The sequence below is a fragment of the Cebus imitator genome, unplaced genomic scaffold (genome assembly GCF_001604975.1).
Source record: "Cebus imitator isolate Cc_AM_T3 unplaced genomic scaffold, Cebus_imitator-1.0 Scaffold328, whole genome shotgun sequence".
Lineage (NCBI taxonomy): Eukaryota > Metazoa > Chordata > Mammalia > Primates > Cebidae > Cebus > Cebus imitator.
In genome coordinates, this window is record NW_016107643.1 from 1,205,682 (window position 1) to 1,224,050 (window position 18,369).

Here is an 18,369-nt window from a genome sequence, read left to right on the forward strand (position 1 = left end):
AAGGGGTAATGTTGCTGCCAGCCCCCTCCGCCGTCTACCAGGCCCTTCCTGTGCAGATCTGCATTTGGTTTGCACAGGACTAATTTACCTCAAGGAACTTCCAAACCTAGGACCACCATTCCAGTCACCTGAAGCTCTCTGCGGAGGCTACACCCTTCGCCCTGGGGGAGTTCCACATCTGCCCAGTGGAGCATTTCCCCTTCTCTCACCCAGCGTCTGGCCGACAGGAAGCAGGGTGTCTGTGGACCGGCGGTGGGCGCCCCTTTGCCCCACCTCCCTGCCCGGCCGGTGGGGGCCCGGGGTGTGGTCTGCTCGGAGGCTCGCGCCACGTGCAAAGAGAACCGCCCGGCGAGAGGAACCCGAGGCAGCACGGGACAGCTGATGCATTTGTGGTCGCTCCTCTTAGAGCTCCGCGGGCTACGGCAAACCTCCGCGTATCCGCCCCTTACTGTACGCCCTCGGTTGTCCCCATGCATAAAGTAGTTCCGAGGAGCCACCTCGCCGAGATTTCACTGCGCAGAAACGCGCTATTAGGCGGAAAGGCGTGGTTCCTAGGGGCTGAGAACCCGCACCCGTGCACCGCGGTATAAGACGAGGCTGAGGGACCCAGGCAGGGCGCGAGGGCCGGGGAGACCTCTGTTCCCATAGCGGGCTTCCTTGAGCCCATCCCCAAGTTCTGTGACTCCCCAAGTTCCCACCTCGCAATCCAGTGTGGTTTCTTCAGATGAATTTTATTCTCCGCGGGCTGCTCTGGCGTCTAGGAATGAGGGAGTGTGCCCCCAGCATCCCCAGCAGAGGCGTCCAGCAGAGGCTGAGGGCCAGCCCCCCTCACCCCAGCCCCAGGAGCACCAGGGACTGAGTCTATGGCATAGGCATCGTCTGGAGGCCTTGCTTGTTCAGTGATAGTTTATTGGTCCTTAGCATGACATCTCAATTACCAAGGTAAATTCACATACACAACTGCAGGTAAAAACATGTAAAATAATATAAAAATAAATTGAAGGCTACTTTTATATATTTACTGAATTAAGTAGTGTAATAAATACTATGATAAGCAAAAAGCTTCAATCACACAATTCAGTTTCACTGAAGTTACAGTAGTGTTTGTAAATACGAGTTTTAAAATTTAAGTTACAAATATTAAAGCACTGAAAAACTAGTATAAAAGTGAATTTTGGCATGTAAGTGAGCTCTTATGTCATTAGTATTTGACACCCTGGGACAATGAGGAAACCAGTTCTCACCTACTTTTTGAGGTACAACTATCCAACTAGGTCAGCAACACGGCTGGAATACTTCATAGCTTACAATCTTTGAATTGAACTTTTCCCTTTTGAGAAGCCCAAAGAGCAACCCAGAGCTTATTACTGTGCAAAAATTCTCCAAAATCCTAATAGAATTTAGGAGGGAACTTTTTCTTGTGACCTGAGGGGCCCAGTGTCCAGGCCTCAGGTCAGAGAGCCCCCAGGGCTCAGAAGGGCCAGCTCAACTCCTTGCCAATGGCCCTTCCCTAGGATAATAATCCCATTTTCTCCAATTTCTGTCTCCTTTTTCCAATCGAAAACAGAAAAATCCCATATCAAAACATAAAATAACCCATAACTTCAGCGACTTCAACAGTATCCCATGCACGCTGGGTGATATAAACGGAAGCTGCTAACAGGAAAGTTGGCAAGAAGCATGTTATGCCCCTGGAGGACTGCCTGTCCCTGGGAACCCACCCTGTCTGCTGGGTCCCTGGATCCACTTGTATGGTCAAAAGCAGTGTCATGGCTCTTCCTCTGGAGACAGTGGAAGACCCTGCTCTCCCCGACCTGGAGCACTGCTTGGATGAATCAAGTGGATATTGAACTTCACAGCACCAAGAGGCCCAGCAGGTTCCAGCATTTGCCGGGAGAGAGGAGGCATCTCCCGGCCTCAGTCCTCAAAGAGCTTACACGGTGCACCGCTGGTGTGCTTATCACTGGGGCAGAGCAACTGGCCCCAGGAATGCCCTTTCGCCAGCTGCTCCTTCACGTTCCCGAGTAGGCTGAGGAGCATCGACAGAGGCCTCAGCCAGTTTTGCCTTTTCCGCTTTGATGCTTCTTAACATTTTGACTTTTTTCAATCACAGTTTCATATTCAAGTTGAGGTAATCAGTTTTTTCGCTAAGAGGAGAGGAGCTGGGACAGTGGGGCAGGTTGGTGAGAGGGCATTTCTATAAACAGAAACCAAGACCACCACGTAGTACAGCCCCACGTGGTGAGAAGACCCGCTCTCACGGGCAGGCTCCGACCCCTCTTTAAAAACTCTTGTGCAGCAGCCAGACTGCCAGGCCAGCGCAGTCAGGAAATGGCTCAAGCTCCTAAAACTAGAGCTTTCATTTAAAACTTCACAGCAGACCCCTTAGAGAAATGGCCTGTGGTACCCTCCCCTCCCCTCCCCCTTTTCTAAGGCTGCTCAAGTTTGAGTTTTTAAAAAGAGCTCGGTAGAGCTAAAGGAAGCTACAGTAACTCATTGCTTATTAATCAATTGCACTTAAGATCTATGTTATTGATTCTGAAGCAGAGGCAAGCCCTTGACGGAACCCAGCCTCTGGCCAGCCAGAAGTCTGGGGGCTCCCAGACTTGGGCTCCACAGTGGGGCCTTTTGGAGCTGGGACTGGAGCACATGGGCCTTTTCAGAAGCCCTTCTTGATGCAAGATTTCTTACTCAATGGTATCTGGAGTTTTGTTCATTTGACTTCAAATTGTTTTTTCTAATATATTTTACTGACAAGCCCTTGACAATTGCTTTGTTACTTGCATGCAGGCCTCTGTGTGACCAGGCACACAGACTGCATGTGCTCCATCCTGTCTCTCCACTGCTCCAGGGGCCTTTCTCAAAAACCCCCTACATTACTGGAAACTGCTGGTTTTACCTATGTGCTTCTTCCTAAGGCATGCAAAAAAAATATGTGAAATTCAGAAACATTTACAGTTCAGGTAGCTGAGGCACTGAAGTCCTAAGAGACATCACCTAAATATCAGTGGCTGTGACTACCCTGCCCCCCACACCAATTATGAAGGTCAGGAATAGGACACACTTGTAATTCCCCTCTGCTTTATGGTCCAGCTGAAAACGTTGACCTTGGAAGGAATTCTAACTTAGGTATTGGATTTATTTGAAATTCCTGGTCCTCAGGAGCCACACAGGCCCAGGGCCAGCAACAATGCTCTGGAGAGTGGGGGGGATGAGTTTCTTGAAGTTTGTGGCTGAAAAGCAGGCCTTCCCTGGCAAGGCTTGTGGGAGCGCTGGGCGATGGAGGTTAACCCCACAAGTGATCAGCCACCAGGCCTAAGACTAACCAGTTGCAGGACACCTCCTTCCACAGTGAGATGAAGCCTTGCCAGGGGGCCTGGGCCGCACGCTTGCTCTTGTCCCTACATTAGGACACCTGAATGATGTGATAGGAGAGCTCAAGAACCACCCACAAGGGGGAAAGCTGATGTCAACTCAAGAGCCACACACTTCTAGAAAGCCACAAGTCTCTCCTTCACTTTAGTTCAGAAGGGAAATCTCATTTGTGAACATGTTATTGATCTCAACCCAAGCTGCTGGCTCTGTGGGCTGGACTTGTGCTGTTTCTCCCAGGACTAGGCCCACAGCCAGTAGGGCCAGCTCCTTCAAAGAAAGGGGCCTAGCGGGAGGCGGGCACTCCACTGGGGAAGACAGCTGTCATGGAGCAGCATCTGAGGCTTGAGCTTGTGGTGGACTCACCTCCCAGACATGGCCACAGTTCAGGCAGCCAGGGTTCCTTCTAAGTCCCAGCAGCTCCTCTGTACAATCCTAATGCTTCTCCCCAAACTCAAGAGCCCAAAGGTGATCCTGTTTTCAGAAATCCAGAGTTCCTGGACTGCCAGCTGCATACATAGACGGACAGGCCTCATCTGCTCATCCTTGAGTATTCCCCCAACCCTACAAATCAATGGTGCAGGTGATGCTCTTCAGCGCCATACAGGGAATAAAGACAACATGCACTCAAGCCAGCACACATAGGCCAAGGAGAATAAAGACAGCCCTTCAGGGAGAAGCCTCCAGGAGAGCTGAGGTTAAGACACCCATTTGTCCATCTCCAGAGTGGACATTCTGCAGGACATATGGGCCCAGCCTTCCTCTAGGGCTTCAGCTCAAAGAGGTCATGATACTCCTGCTGCTCCAGCTCCCGGTTATACTTCTCGATTTCCCGGTTGGCTTCTTCCACGTAGTCATTCATGAACTGGTCCATGACTGGCATCTCATTAAGGAAGAGTGCGCTGAGCCTGGAGGACAAGGGAGCCTGCCTGAGCCCAGAGGGACCTGTAGGCAGGTGAGGGGGAACTGCTGAGGAAGTGAGCATCTGGCCCATACAGAGGGTACCTGATGGGCTCTTTGTATACACTGGCAGCACCACAGCTACAAAGAAATGTGATGGCTATTGGCACAAGGCCATTAATGAGGTCCTAGAACTGAGCCCTTCAGCTTTCATTAGCACACAGCAGCGCCTCAAGTCTTACATTTTATCCTATCTATCTTTTCACAGATTAACTGCTGTAATCAGGCTGTCTTCAACTTGTAAATCGTGACTCTAACAACTGCAGACTTCAGGGTATCACCGTAGCTGCATCCAAACTATAAACCACAGGCCGGGCACAGTGGCTCATGCCTGCAACCCTAGCACTTTGGGAGGCTGAGGAGGATGGATCACTTGAGCCCAGGAATTTGAGACCAGCCTGGGCAATATGGTGAAACCACGTCTCTATTAAAACAAGATAAAACCAAAAAACTATAACCCCCGGAGTCACATTAGCAATCACTCAATAAAGGAGAAATCTAATTTTAACAACATCAAAGACTGAAATGAAAAGTTTGCCCCTGAGGTTTGCCCCTGTGCATTCCCAGTCCCAGTCTGTAGACATGCAGAGCCCAGCCTGCTCCTGGGGCTCAGATGCGTGGCTCTGGCAGACAACTGCTTTACAGACAGGCTAACACAGACTCCCAGCCTCACTGCCCAGGTTCCACACAGGGACCACACTGTTCCAAGGATACGTGGGTGAAAATCAGTTTTGTCACCAAAGAAGTTAACAAATTGGGTTCCATTATAAAAGTAGCCTGCAGGTAGGGGTTCCAGGTGGCGTTTTACCTGTAGGAAAAAAGAGTCCTGTAATAATTATCTGACTACTTTCTATCTTTCACTCATTCATTAAAAACAAACAAGTCTATTCCCCTAGCAAGACAGACTACTCTGCCATTCAGAGAAGCCCGGAAGTGAACACCCCCAGCAACCCTCAAGCCATGCCTAAGGGTGGTTCCTCACCTGGAGGACCTAGTGGGATGAAGCTCCCATGGCTGCAGTGGTACTGATGTGCGAACACTCTTTATTGACTGTTTCCCCTTCCCCTCTTTCATCCTCCCGTTTCCTATTTAGTGTCTCCTAGAATCGCTTCCAAAATAAACTACCTGTATTTAACTCCTATGTCATGACTGGCTTTCAGGGGAACATAAATTATGAGGACTACCTTGTGTCCATGTTGTCTTCCCAGGAGCATCCAAGGCTGTCTGGGCCTATAGGAGTTGGTTATGAAGGGGCCCTCCTCAAATCCAAAGTAGGGGCTCCTAGAGTCCCAGAATACTTTCCTGTCCCCCTCTTCCCCTGCTCATTATTGGGGCTGGTAACACAGTCCAGTCTGGGGACCTAAACTCTATGTCCTTTTTAGTTTTTTGTCCCCAAACCACTCAGGAAAAAGCCCCAGTGGGCATGGTGACTGAGGCAGAGGCTAGGGTCAGAACCTGGAGGCTGGGAGACTCATCAAGGGGTCCTCTCAATCAGCCTCTCATCCTGGCCTCAGGTTTCACAACCTTCCCATGAGCACCTTCTGGATCTCGACAGTTTTTGCCTGGGCCCTAGCTGGTTCATCTGGAACAGGGGTCTTCTACAGTTCCTGGAGCAAGGTGCCAAGGCAGGGCCTCCAGTCATCAGCTTCTTCCACAAGTACTGGCTCTCCTCAGTCTCATGCCCAGCTCACACCAGAGCTCTCCTGTACCCTCCTCACTGAGGCTGCAAAGGCCAGACTTCTGTACCCAGCCTCCCTCTGTTGCCTGGGAGAAGCAAGACCTCCAGCATGTCCTACAAACAGCTCCTCACTCAGGGAATCCAAAAGACAGAGCTATGCAAGCCGAGGAGGACAGCTCTGGGCCACCGAGAGAAGCAGCCATGGCAAGGCACTCACGTGGATGCTCCTGATCTCCTGCTGTGTCAGCATCCCCCTGGTCTTCAGGGCTTTTCTCTGAGGCTTCTGCAGAGATGGGGAGTGGAGGGTCAGGTCCTAGCAGAACTCATGGAGTGCATGGGCAAGGGAGGGCTCAGGGCTCTGTTACATGACTAAGATCCCAGCAGCAGGAAAAGAATGTGCACTATGGCCTGGACATAATATTCCGCCTGTCTGCTCTTTGAGAAAACCACTTTCCTGTCATAGGGCCCTGTGAGCCAGCAGGGAACAAGCAGCAGAAGACAGCCCAGTGTTTTCATAAATGGTCATGGTCCTGCCTCTTTGTAGATTCTTATCCCTAATCCCTACCAATGACATGCAGACAAAGGGGCAGCCTGAGGTCCCACAGTCAAGAACCATTTAAAAGCTTATCTAGGTGAGGCAGCCCATGCCTCAGTATAAAGACAGGTCTCGAATGAGCATCTACAGAAGACCCAGGCCCCGGCTAACTCTATTCGCAGAGTTCTAGGATGAACTAAACCCCTAAGGCTGTGCTACAAGGCTTAGCACCCAAAGCTTGCAGAGAGCCTGGTTCACAGAGCAGACAACATAGCATGCCTGCCTGGAGTCTGCTCTGAGTGGCTTCCTTCCTCTCTCAAAATGTCCCTGAAAGTGCTGGGCTGGGCCTGGGAGGGGCAGCCCAGTGAGGAGGCATCAGGGAGGCAGTGGCGGGGCTTCTCAGGGCCAGCAGCAGCTCTGAGGTGTCTGGTCACATCTGTGTCAGGTCTGCCTGGCTCTGGAAATCACCTGCTTAGCTGTCTGCCGCAGCCAGTCCTTGATGCTGTCTTCCTTCAGGGAGCAGCCGATGAACACAAGGTAGCACTCCTGCTGCCCACTGCTATCTTGAGATATGCTTTTGGATTCCGGTGGTGGTGTGGGTCCTTCCAAAACTGGCATAATGCTCAAGGAGTTGGCCAGTGTGTTGTGGCAGACCTCCATGATCCTCTCAGAGTCTGTAAGGAGAATACACATCAGCCCCCGAGAGCCTGCCTTAAAGAATACAGCTATGCTAAGACTGTAACAATGCAGATGGTTGGGACAGATTCATGAGAAAATGTAGGAGAGAGAACTGACATGACTGGTGGCAACTTAGAAAAGATGGAGCAGGTAGGCACAGTGGCTCATGCTGTGGTCCCAGTTATTCAGGAGGCTGAGGCAGGAGGATCACTTGAGTCCAGGAATTCAAGGCTGCAGTGAGCAGAGATTGTGCCACTGTACTCCAGCCTGAGTGACAGAGGGAGATCCCATTTTGTTTTGTTTTTGTTTTCTAAAAAGGAGGGGAAAGGATGGATTAAGAGAGAACAAAGTAAGTTTCTGGTTTGGCTGATCTGGGTGGTCAGGTGGACCCTATTATCCCAGAAGGGAAACACAAGATAAAAAGAAGGTTTGGAGTGGGAGAAGAGGAAGATTTTGACGCTGCACTTGTGGCATTTTGAAGTCTGTAAGGCCCTGCGTGTGAGACATCCACATAGTCCCTGATGGTTTGGAAAAACCACTATGGAAGAGGTGGTTGAGAAAAAGGAAAGAAAGTCTGCTTGGTAGAAGTGGGGGGCTTTCAGCAGAAGCCTTAGAGGCCAAGGGAGAGGGGCACAGTCAATCATACAACAAAAAAGTTATCTAGGTATGATGGTGTATTCCTGTAGTTGCAGCTACTTGAGAGGCTGGGGTGGGAAGATCGCTTGGATCTCAGGAGGTTGAGGCTGCAGTGACCTAGGATCGCACTACTGCACTCCAGCCTGGGCAACAGAGCAAGACCTTGTCTCAAAAACAAAACAAAACAGAGAAAAATCAGTACAGCAGTGTTGCATGAAGGTCACACAGATGAGAATGGGAAAAAGTGTGACCAGGTTATATGCTAAGGAGATGGGGGCTAGGAGTGACAGGAGACCTAAGAAGTTGGCAGGGGCTTCCCGAAGGGCAGGATGAGAAAGGATCCAGAAGAGAGAGTTTAAACTTGAACACAAAAAGAGTTAGGGCCGGGTGCGGTGGCTCATGCCTATAATCTCAGCACTTTGGGAGGCTGAGGTGGGCGGATCACCTGAGGTCAGGAGTTCAAGACCAGCCTGGCCAACATGGTGAAACCCTGTCTTTAAAAAGAAAAAAAAAAAGAGTCAATAGCAGATCTAAATAAACAAGAGGCTGGGCGTGGTGGCTAACACCTAAATTCTAGCATCTTGGGTGGCCGAGGCAGGGGGATTACTTGAGCCCAGGAGTTCGAGACCAGCCTAGACAACAGAAGGAGACCTCGTCTCCACAAAAAAGAAAAAAATCAGCCAGGCATGGTAGTTCACACCTGTAGTCCCATCTACTTGGGTGGCTGAGGTAGGATGATCACTTGAGCCTGGGAGGCCAAGGCTGCATTGAGCCAAGATCAAACCACTATACTCTGGTCTAGGTGATAAAGTGAGACATTGTCTCAAAAAATAAAAATAAAAAAAGAAATAGAAATATTTATGTATTTAATTGAGATAAGAGTCTCACTCTGTTGCCGAGGCTGGAGTGCAGTGGTGCGATCTTGGCTCACTGTAACCTCTGTTTTCTGGGTTCAAGTGATTCTCCCACCTCGGCCTCCGAGTAGCTGGTGTGTGTCACCATAACCTATTTTTTTTTTTTTTTTTTGAGACGGAGTTTCACTCTTGTTGCCCAGGCTGGGTGGTACGATCTCGACTCACTATAACCTCCACCTCTCGGGTTCAAGCAATTCTCCTGTCTCACCATCCTAAATAGCTGGGATTACAGGTGCCCGAGGCCATAACCAGCTAATTTTGTATTTTTAGTAGAGATGGGGTTTCATGTGTTGGTCAGGCTGGTCTTGAACTGCTGACCTCAAATGATCCACCCGTTTTGTACTCCCAAAGTGCTGAAATTACAGGTGTGAGCCACCGTGCCTGGCCTAATTTTTTAATTTTTAGTAGAAATGGGGTTTTGCCATTATTGATCAGGCTGGTCTCGAACTCCTGACCTCAAGTGATCCTCTTGCCTCGGCCTCCCAAAGTGCTGGGATTACAGGCGTGAGCCACCTGTGCCTGGGCAAAAAAGAAATAAAAATAAAGAAGTAAAGGAGGTGATGGATGAGAGGGAAAAATGAAAGTACTAAGACCTCTGAAACAACAGGGGCTGGCTGTTGGAGCCTGAGCACAGTGGGCTTAGGTATGGGGCCCAAGTTTCTGATTTGATCACATAAATTAACCAAAAGCTATGAGCTAAGGACCTATGTAATTCTCCCATCTGAACTGTGATGGTTCTATGTTTGAAGCCCTCAGTGGTTCCCTACAGCAGACACCGACAGTTGCTTATCCCCCACATCATCTACCTCTTCTTCCAATACCAATTCCCGCATGGGTGATGGATGGGTCCAGGAAGGCACGGCAACTCAATCCAATGAGATGTCGGCTATGAAATTGTGGGGAGGTGCTGCACTGACACAGACACCCACAGGAAAAGCCAGCCTCTCTTCACTGGCTGGATGCTGTGTCTGACTTTGACACCCAGACCTATAGCACCACTTGGCAACCATGAGGGGCAGGAACCTGAAAGACAAGCTGAAACACCAAGAATGGGAGGACACAAAGACATACATCACCTGGGTCCTCAGTGGCCTTGCTCTGCTGCTTGGGCACCTCACTTGTTATACAGCCAACACCTGCTAGTTGAGTGGGGGTTCTCTGTGATAACGGCTGAAGACACCCTAACAGACACACTCCCTCTTTCCCTATTCCCAGGCGTCAGCCACAGTAAATGCTTTTTGGTACCTGAAATGTGCCTTTTCTGCCTCTGTATCATAGCAAATGTTGTTTCTTTCCCCTGGAATACTGTCCCCTTCCTCAACATTGAGTTGACTGACTCCTACTTGTTTTGAGGCCTTCCCTGATGCCCACCCTGGGAAAAGACTATCGGATATAAGGGATCCAGAGGTCTAAGAATGATCCTCAGGTCTACTGGGCAGAAGAGAGAAGGCAAATGGAAGCTCAAAGACTTTGGTCAGAAATGGATCTGGAGCTGAAGAGCTCAGCATTGGGGCAGCTCCTGGTTTTAGGTCTAGAGGGGGCCATGACTGGCTCAAGAGGTGTGGAGTGTGAGGCTCTGGAACAAGAAAGCCAAAAAGCTGTGAGAAGAGCCCCTGAGCAAGTCATCCAGGAGAGGAAGGCAAACCTCTGCCATGGAACAGAAGGACCTACAGAAAGTGGGCCCTCGGGGGAGAGCGGTGATGGACAAGCTGGATGGTGGGAAGGCCCAGGGTGGGGAAGGTTCCTGAGAGTCTGAGTGGCATCAGTGATCTGCAGAACACCAGCAGAAAGTCTGAACTCACATCATGAGATGCAAGCACTCCATGTTGTAGAGCTCCCAAATCCCAGTCCCTGGTTACCTGAAAACTTCACTTTGCCCAGGATGTGGTAGATGTTTCCGGAGAAGGGACTTGGCTTGATGGAGGACTGAATTGCTGGTGGAGGAAGAGGACAGGGCTGTCACCCACATGGAGGCACAGGCCAAATTCAGCGCAGCACAGCTGGGAGTGTGAGGGACTGGGAAGGGACCATACACCAGGGTCTAGGGCTCACAGGTTCTACCCCTCATACCCTATTGCTCCCCAGGGGCTCTGCCACTGTTCCCAGGAGAGAGAAAACCCTTTCACTGAAGTGGAGATCAAATTGTGTGGCCACCCACAATCCTCAAATCCTTCTGTCTACTTTTGGTTCCAAAAGGTAAGAAGAGACACAGCACATAGAATACTGAAATGGTATCAGGAGGCAGAATCAACTCTGGGGCACTCTTTTTCCAGGGTCTGGGACATTCCAGTCAAGGCTTACCTTTACACTTGGACACAAAGCGAGTCTTCTCCAAGGGACGGCCAAACCATACGCAGATCTGAACCATTAGTGGATAGACTGACCCAGCATTCAATTTACCTTCATACCTTAAAAGGTTTAAAAAATCACAAGTACAAATAGTTTGGGCTTTGAGTATTATTACATGCTACTTTGAGATAAACTACATACCACTTACCCTATAATATCACCTCCTTAGATTTTCAGTTCCTTCATGTCAAAGATCCCATGTACCTCTGAAGCCTCCCAGTCCCCATCTGAGTTTGGGGGTCGTTCCTGGTATAGTGGGGGGCTCTTGCTCAGGATGTCCCCCCCTTTCCCTTCCTTCCTTTCTTCTCTCTCTCTCTCTCTCTCTTTCTGAGGTAAGATCTCCCTCTGTCGCCCAGACTGGAGCGTAGTGGTATTATCTTGGCTCCCTACAACCTCCCCATCCTGTGTTCAAGCAATTCTCGTGCCTCAACGTCCTGAGTAGCTGGGATCACAGGCATGTGATCCCAGCTAATTTTTGTATTGTTGGTAGAGATGGGGTTTTGCCATGTTGGCCAGGCTGGTCTCAAATCCCTGGCCTCAAGTGATCGCCCGCCTCGACCTCCCAAAGTGCTGGAATAACAAGCATGAGCTGCTGCACCTGGTCTCCCTCCCATTTCTTTAAGGATTCCAACTATGCCCTGCCATCTTGTTGCAGGCAGCCTAACAGGTTGTACATACGAATGTGTACACCCATCACAGAAGGAACTGGGGATCTCTGCTCTATTTTTTTTGAGACAGGGTCTTGCTCTGTTGCTTAGGCTGGAGTGCAGCAGTGTGATCATATCTCAGTGCAGCCTTGACATCTCAGGCTCAAGTGATCCACCTCAGCTTCTTGAGTAGTTGCTACCACACATGCCACCATGCTCAATTAATTTTGATTTTTTATTAGAGATGAGGTCTCACTATGCTGCCCAGGCTAGTTTTGAACTCCTGGCCTCAAGTGATCCTCTCTCCACAGCCCCTCAAGGTGCTGGGATTATAGGCATGAGCCACTGTGTCTAGCCTGTTTTCTTTATTTTATTTTAATTAATTAATTAATTATTTTTGAGATGAGTCTCGCTCTGTTGCCCAGGCTAGAGTGCAGTGACGTGATCTTGGCTCACTGCAACCTTTGCCTCCTGGGTTCAAGCAATTGTCTGCCTCAGCCTTCTTAGTAGCTGTAATTACAGGTGCCCGAAACCAGGCTGGCTCATTTTTTTTTTTTTTTTTGCAATGGAGTCTTGCTCTGTTGCCCAGGCTGGAGTGCAGTGGTAGGGCTATTCTCCTGCCTCAGCCTCCTGAGTAGCTATCACAGGTGCATGTCATCACGCCCAGCTAATTTTTGTATTTTCAGTACATACAGAGTTTCACCCTATTGGCCAGGGTGGTCTTGAACTCCTGACCTTGTGATCTACCCACCCCAGGCTTCCAAAGTGCTGGGATTACAGGCGTGAGCCACCATACCTGGACTAATTTATTTATTTTTTTGAGACAGAGTCTAACTCTGTTGCCCAGCCTGGAGTATAGTGGCAGGATCTCGGCTCACTACAACCTCTGCCTCCCAGGTTCAAGCAATTTTCTTGCCTCAGCTTCCTGAGTAGCTGGGATTACAGGTGTGTGCCACCATGCCCAGCTAATTTTTGTATTTTTAGTAGAGACGGGGTTTCGCCATGTTGGTCAGGCTGGTCTCAAACTCCTGGCCTCAGATGATCCACCCACCTCGGCCTCCCAAAGTGCTGGGATTACAGGTGTGAGTCACCACACCCAGCTCTGTTTCCTTTATTTTAGAACAGCACTGCAATTTTGAATTTTAAATTGTTGAAAGTACCTTATTCTTTGTAATTTCTTTAAAGTAATGTGTAGGCATAATATTTTTGCAAGACTGACCTGTCTTCTCCTCATCCAAACAAGTCATTTGGAGACTGGGGGTTTCTCTGGCTTCTGTGGTATCTGAATCCTTAGGGGAATTTGCAGGGGCCAAGGCAAGACAGCAAGGTTTCTGCCCAAACTAGAAACAAGCTGTTCTACCAGAAAAGGTGGGAGTAGAGTGGATGGGAACAGAGAAGGATGTGAGAGGGAAGTGGCAGAGAATGTGTGCACAGCATAGAGCTGAGCACATCCTGGAACTAAAGCCCATTGACTCTGAGGTGGTGACCCTGACCCAAGTGGGAGGGAGTAATATATAGAGATGAGTAGGAGACTGATGACTGCCATCTTGCTAAAAACGAAATTATCTGATTCCCAGAAATGGACTTAGGAGGAAGGGCCTGAAAGAGAACTTTGGGTTCCCTCCATCTCTGATTCTCTATAAGGACTGATCTTCCTGATGAGGAAAAGGTTTTAAACTGTAGATTCACAGTCTTCTAATGAACGCCTCATACCCTAATCTCTCCTGGATTAGGCTGCCTCCAGGTGTCTGGGATCTGAGCTAGGTTTTTGTGCTTGAGTCAGTAGGGACTGGAGGACAGGGCTTCTCTAGACACCTGGTGGTGATTACAGGAGCCTCAGGACTAGAATTTCAGGCAGCAAGGGGGTCAGTGGCTGTAGCCATTGGAAAGAAGGTTCCCCCTACAATCTCCATTTGTTTATTTTTAGCTAAGATACCATTACCTTGTTCAGGCATAAGGAATGACCCACTTACTCACTGTTTAAATAGGACGTGACTCAAATCAGAGGTTCCTTCTAAGAATATGCCTGAAAGCCTTCAATTTTACATACTGACCCTCTGAGGTTTTTTTGGTTTTACAGCATTGTAGATCATTTTTTGTTAGGATAAAAAGTTGGCGGTGTAAGTGGTAGTGTGAAGGATATAGAGAGGTGCTTGGGAAAAGTGAGTAAGAATAACAAAGATAATCCAAATAAACCCGAGAGATTAATTTTGGCCAAGCTTTAACAATTGTCTTCCCCTAAACCTTCAACAGAGCAGAAACAAATTGTCCATTCTATACAGAAATAAGTGTAGCACAATAGCTAAGAGAAAAAGCTCTGGAGCCCTTCAACCTGGGTATGAAATCCAGTTCTTTCATTTACTAGCTGTAAACTGGACACGTCATTAACTCTTTGCTGCCTCTGGTACCTTATCTGTAAAATGAGAAATAAAGGAATCCACTTCACAGGTGTGGTGTAAATAAGATGACACAAACAAGGATCTCACCACAGTGCTGTGCAACAGAACTTTCTGGGGCAATAGAAATGTTCTAGATCTGCACTGTTGGACACAGTAGCTGTTAGACACAGGAAGCCATGTAGCACCTGAAACATGACTGTGTGACTGAAAGACTGAATTCTAAATTTTAATTTTTATTAATTTACATTTCATTAAATAGCCATGTGGCTAGTAGCTGCCATGTAGAGAATGGAGTCTTAGAACAATGGCTAGCACACACAGTAAATGCTCCAGTGTGTTGGTATTAGTATGATTACAGTAACTTTGCATATTATCCTCTCCTTTGTCCACTTCTCTAGAAAGGTCCACAGGCTGTGCAGCAGCCTACAGAGAACACTCCCTGGGTCATATGAGCAGACGGGAACCCTAGAGGACTGACTGATAGTATTGTCAGAAGCGACTCTCACCTGGGAGAGTTATAACTCCTTGGTTCTGTGCCAGCCACTCTGCCCTCAGTAGGTGCTGGAGGAACACAGGGCATGGCTGTGCTTGCTCCCTACAGGATGACTCCCTAAACTGAAACATCTGGGAAGGCTCCCAGTTTGGAGCCCAAGAGGTAAAGCACTGGGCTCCTGGCAAGGCCAGTAGCTGCTGGGACAGGCAGGCCGTGCCAGCTGTCATGTGTCACCCTTGCAAAGCACATCTGGTATTTTCACCTTCTCCCCCTTTTTTTCCCTGTAAATAAATAAATCATTGGGTTTACAAAGAAATCTTAGCTATTTTTCAATGATGATACTTGCCATCCAGGGTACATTAAATATCGAGATCGTAGCATCTCAGGACTTGAAAAACTATTTTCTGAGAGAATCAGCTCAATGTCTTCATTCCTTTGAAAACACACAGAAAAGACCGAGATTAATTAGGACTGTCACTCTTAACCTGAATATTTTGCTTCTTCTTCATGTCCCCGAAATACATATAAGCATTTTTTTTTCTGAACTGAAAACTAGTTCAGATGCATACTTCAGTATGCATCTCCCAAGAACAAGGACATTCTCTTACAGAACCACAGTACCATGATCACATCCAAGGAATTTACTGGCTCCCAGGAATCACCTGGGAGCTTGTTAGAAACGCAGAACCTCAGGCCTCAACCCAGACCTACTGAACTAGAAACTAATTTTTAACAAGATCTCCACTAGAGATGCATATATGCACAACAAATCTGGAGAAGCACTAACATGCACTCACTTTCAAATTTCCTCTTTTTTGGTGGGGGAGGGTCCATTAAATTTTTATTCTTTATTTTTTTGAGATGACTGTATTCCCCAGGCTGGAGCGCAGTGGCGCAATCTCGGCTCACTGCAACCTCCACTTCCTGGGTTCAAGCAATTCTCCTGCCTTGGCCTCCAGAGTAGCTGGGTCTAGAGGCACCTGCCACCATGACCAGCTAATTTTTGTATTTTTAGTAGAGACGGGGTTTCACCATGTTGGCCAGGCTGGTCTCGAACTCCTGGCCTCAGGTGATCCACCTGCCCTCAGCCTCCCAAAGTGCTGGGATTACAGGTGTGAGCCACCGAACCTGGCCTAAATTTATAATCTTTATTTTCTTTAAGCTGGAACAGCTCCTCCATCTTTTGCTTGTTTGATTCTCATGGTATTGATATTTTTGAAGAGTACATGTCAGAGCTCTTGTATCCCACACTTGAATTTGTCTGTTTCTAATCCTCGTAATTAGATTCAGGTTATGCATTTTTGGAGATTAATATCCAGGTGGTGTAGCATCCTTTCCATTGCATCACATCAAGGAGGTACAGGGTATCAGTTTGTCCCATTGTTGATCTCACTGAGTTTAATCGTTTGGTCAACATAGGTATACCAGACCTTTCCATTGTAAGGTATTTTTCCCTCTTTGTAAGGAGTCAGTAGTCTATGGAGTGATACTTTATATAGCGGAGGACGAGTGATATTTTTTTTCTTCAACAGTCTTTCACCTAATGCTTTTAGAATTCATTAATCATTCCCTAAATCAAATACTGTATTAGACTGAAGGTTACAAAATGATTATTTTCTAAGTTTTATCAAACTTTATTTACTTGGCATTCTTCTGTAAAGGGCTTTGCTATGCTGGCCCCCTCCGCTCTTGTATATCACTGTGGACACACATTTTATTCCATGTGTTACAATCCATAGTTCCAGTATTATCACTGTTCTTTCTTATCCTCAAATTGTCCCGAATTAGACTAGCAGGAACTTCTTTCTTTCTTTCTTTTTTTTTGAGATGAAGTCTTGCTCTGTGGCCTAGGCCGGAGTGCAATGGCGCAATCTCCACTCACTGCAACCTCCACCTCCCAGGTTCAAACGATTCTCCTGCCTTATCCTCCTGAGTAGCTGGGATTAGAGGCGCCCTTCACCACACCCAGCTAATTTTTATATTTTTAGTAGCGATGGGATTTCACCACTTTGGCCAGGCTGGTCTTGAACTCCTGACCTCAGGTGATCCGCCCAACTTGGCCTCCAAAAGTGCTGGGATTACAGGCGTGAGCCACTGCGCCGGGCCTGACTGACTAGCAGGAACTTCTTGAGTTCCTGTATCCTTCTGACACATCTTCACTAATCTTTGTGTACTTCCTTGGTTTACTGGCATAAAATGGACCAGGCTCACCTTGTACTTTCCTTGACCTAGGCAGGCAGTCAGCTAATTATCCATGGAGTCTTGATACCTTGTAGTGGGGACTGGTACTTAGAAACCAAGATACAAAGGTAAGGGTATTTGCTGCGACTGTGCTATTACTATTCTGGTCCCTTTCAAAGGAAAGTGCTAGGAAATATACATTTTTAAAAATAATGAATTTATATTGAATCTCCAATTCAAATCAATATTTAATCTTTGGGAGGCTGAGGTGGGTGGATCACTTGAGGCCAGGAGTTCAACACCAGCCTATTGCTACTAAAAGTAGAAAAATTAGCTGGGCATGGTGCTGTGCACCTGTAATCCGAGCTACTTGAGAGGCTGAGGCAGGAGAATCACTTGAATCTAGGAGGTGGAGGTTGCAGTTAGTTGAGGTCATGCCACTGCACTCTAGCCTGGGTTACGGAGCAAGAGTCTGTCTCAAAAATAAAATAAAGTAAAATAAGTATTTGAAGGTTTTTCTTCATCTTTATTTCATATTTATAATCTCCTCTCTTCAATCAGTGATGTTGTTTAGAACCAGGGTTCCAGCAGAGGATTATGTTCAAAAGTTACTTGAATTACTTTTTTTGTGTGGTCGTTATTACTTTGATATACAGATTCATTTTTCTTGGTTTATATTTAATTTAGTTTTTTCCCCTCCTTGATTTAATTTTTGAATAGATAAAATATTTACATAGTTCAAAAGTCAAAACTACATAAAAAGGTATATAACCTTTTATCTGAATTGAGCAAACAAAATGGCTAACCATGTGTTTTCTCTTTGTATATGGGTATACACATACAAAATCACTAATTCTCTATTTTTAGTTGTAAATTGAACCTAAGTTCATGAAGTAAAGTGATAATATGTTACCTTTTTTTTTTTTAAGAGACAAAGTCTCACTACTTCACCCAGGCTGGAGTGCAATGTTGTGATCATGGCTATCTGTAGCCCTAAACTTCTAGGCTTAGGCAATCATCCTGTCCAAGCTCCTTGAGTAGCTGAGACTACAGACATGCACCACCATGCTGGCTGATTTAAAAAAAACTGTTTTGGTAGAGACAGGGTATCACTATTTTACCCAGGCTGGTCTTTTTTTTTCTTTTTTAAGATGGGGTTTCAACATGTTGGTCAGGCTGGTCTTGAACTCCCCACCTCAGGTGATCTGCCTGCCTTGGCCTCCAAAGTGCTTCCAGGTGTGAGCCACCACGCCCGGCCCCTACCCAGGCTGGTCTTGAACTCTTTCAAGGAGTTTTGGGCTCCCCAAGTGCTGGGATTACAGGTTGAGCCACCACACCTGACCCTTCTCTACATTCTCTGTGCCATTTCTCTAACACCTTAATACAAAGATGTTCAGACAATCTTGGCTACCATCCTTCAGTGGATGAGAATGTGAATGCATCAAAACAAAATGCCTCCAAACAGTACAGGATGGGGTCTTCTTAGAGATTTTTACAGAGCATCAAAAGCACTTCAAAAACTGGCTT

The 18,369-nt window shown here is 47.5% G+C and overlaps 1 protein-coding gene across 3 annotated transcripts in view; it reads right to left on the reverse strand.

Moving 5' to 3' along the window:
• Positions 1-892: 892 nt before the first annotated feature.
• The window catches only part of CUNH20orf194 (chromosome unknown C20orf194 homolog), a 151,709-nt gene continuing 134,232 nt past the window's right edge, over positions 893-18,369 (reverse strand). For all 3 annotated transcript variants that reach the window (XM_017504806.2, XM_017504805.2, XM_017504807.2), the window contains 7 exons: positions 15,008-15,094; positions 11,075-11,181; positions 10,633-10,707; positions 7,014-7,219; positions 6,228-6,293; positions 5,047-5,140; positions 893-4,248 (listed from right to left, as the gene is read on the reverse strand). In XM_017504806.2, the coding sequence (XP_017360295.1) occupies positions 4,136-4,248; positions 5,047-5,140; positions 6,228-6,293; positions 7,014-7,219; positions 10,633-10,707; positions 11,075-11,181; positions 15,008-15,094 (748 nt within the window). In that variant the 3' untranslated portion in view covers positions 893-4,135. The remainder of the gene's footprint in view (positions 4,249-5,046; positions 5,141-6,227; positions 6,294-7,013; positions 7,220-10,632; positions 10,708-11,074; positions 11,182-15,007; positions 15,095-18,369) is intronic.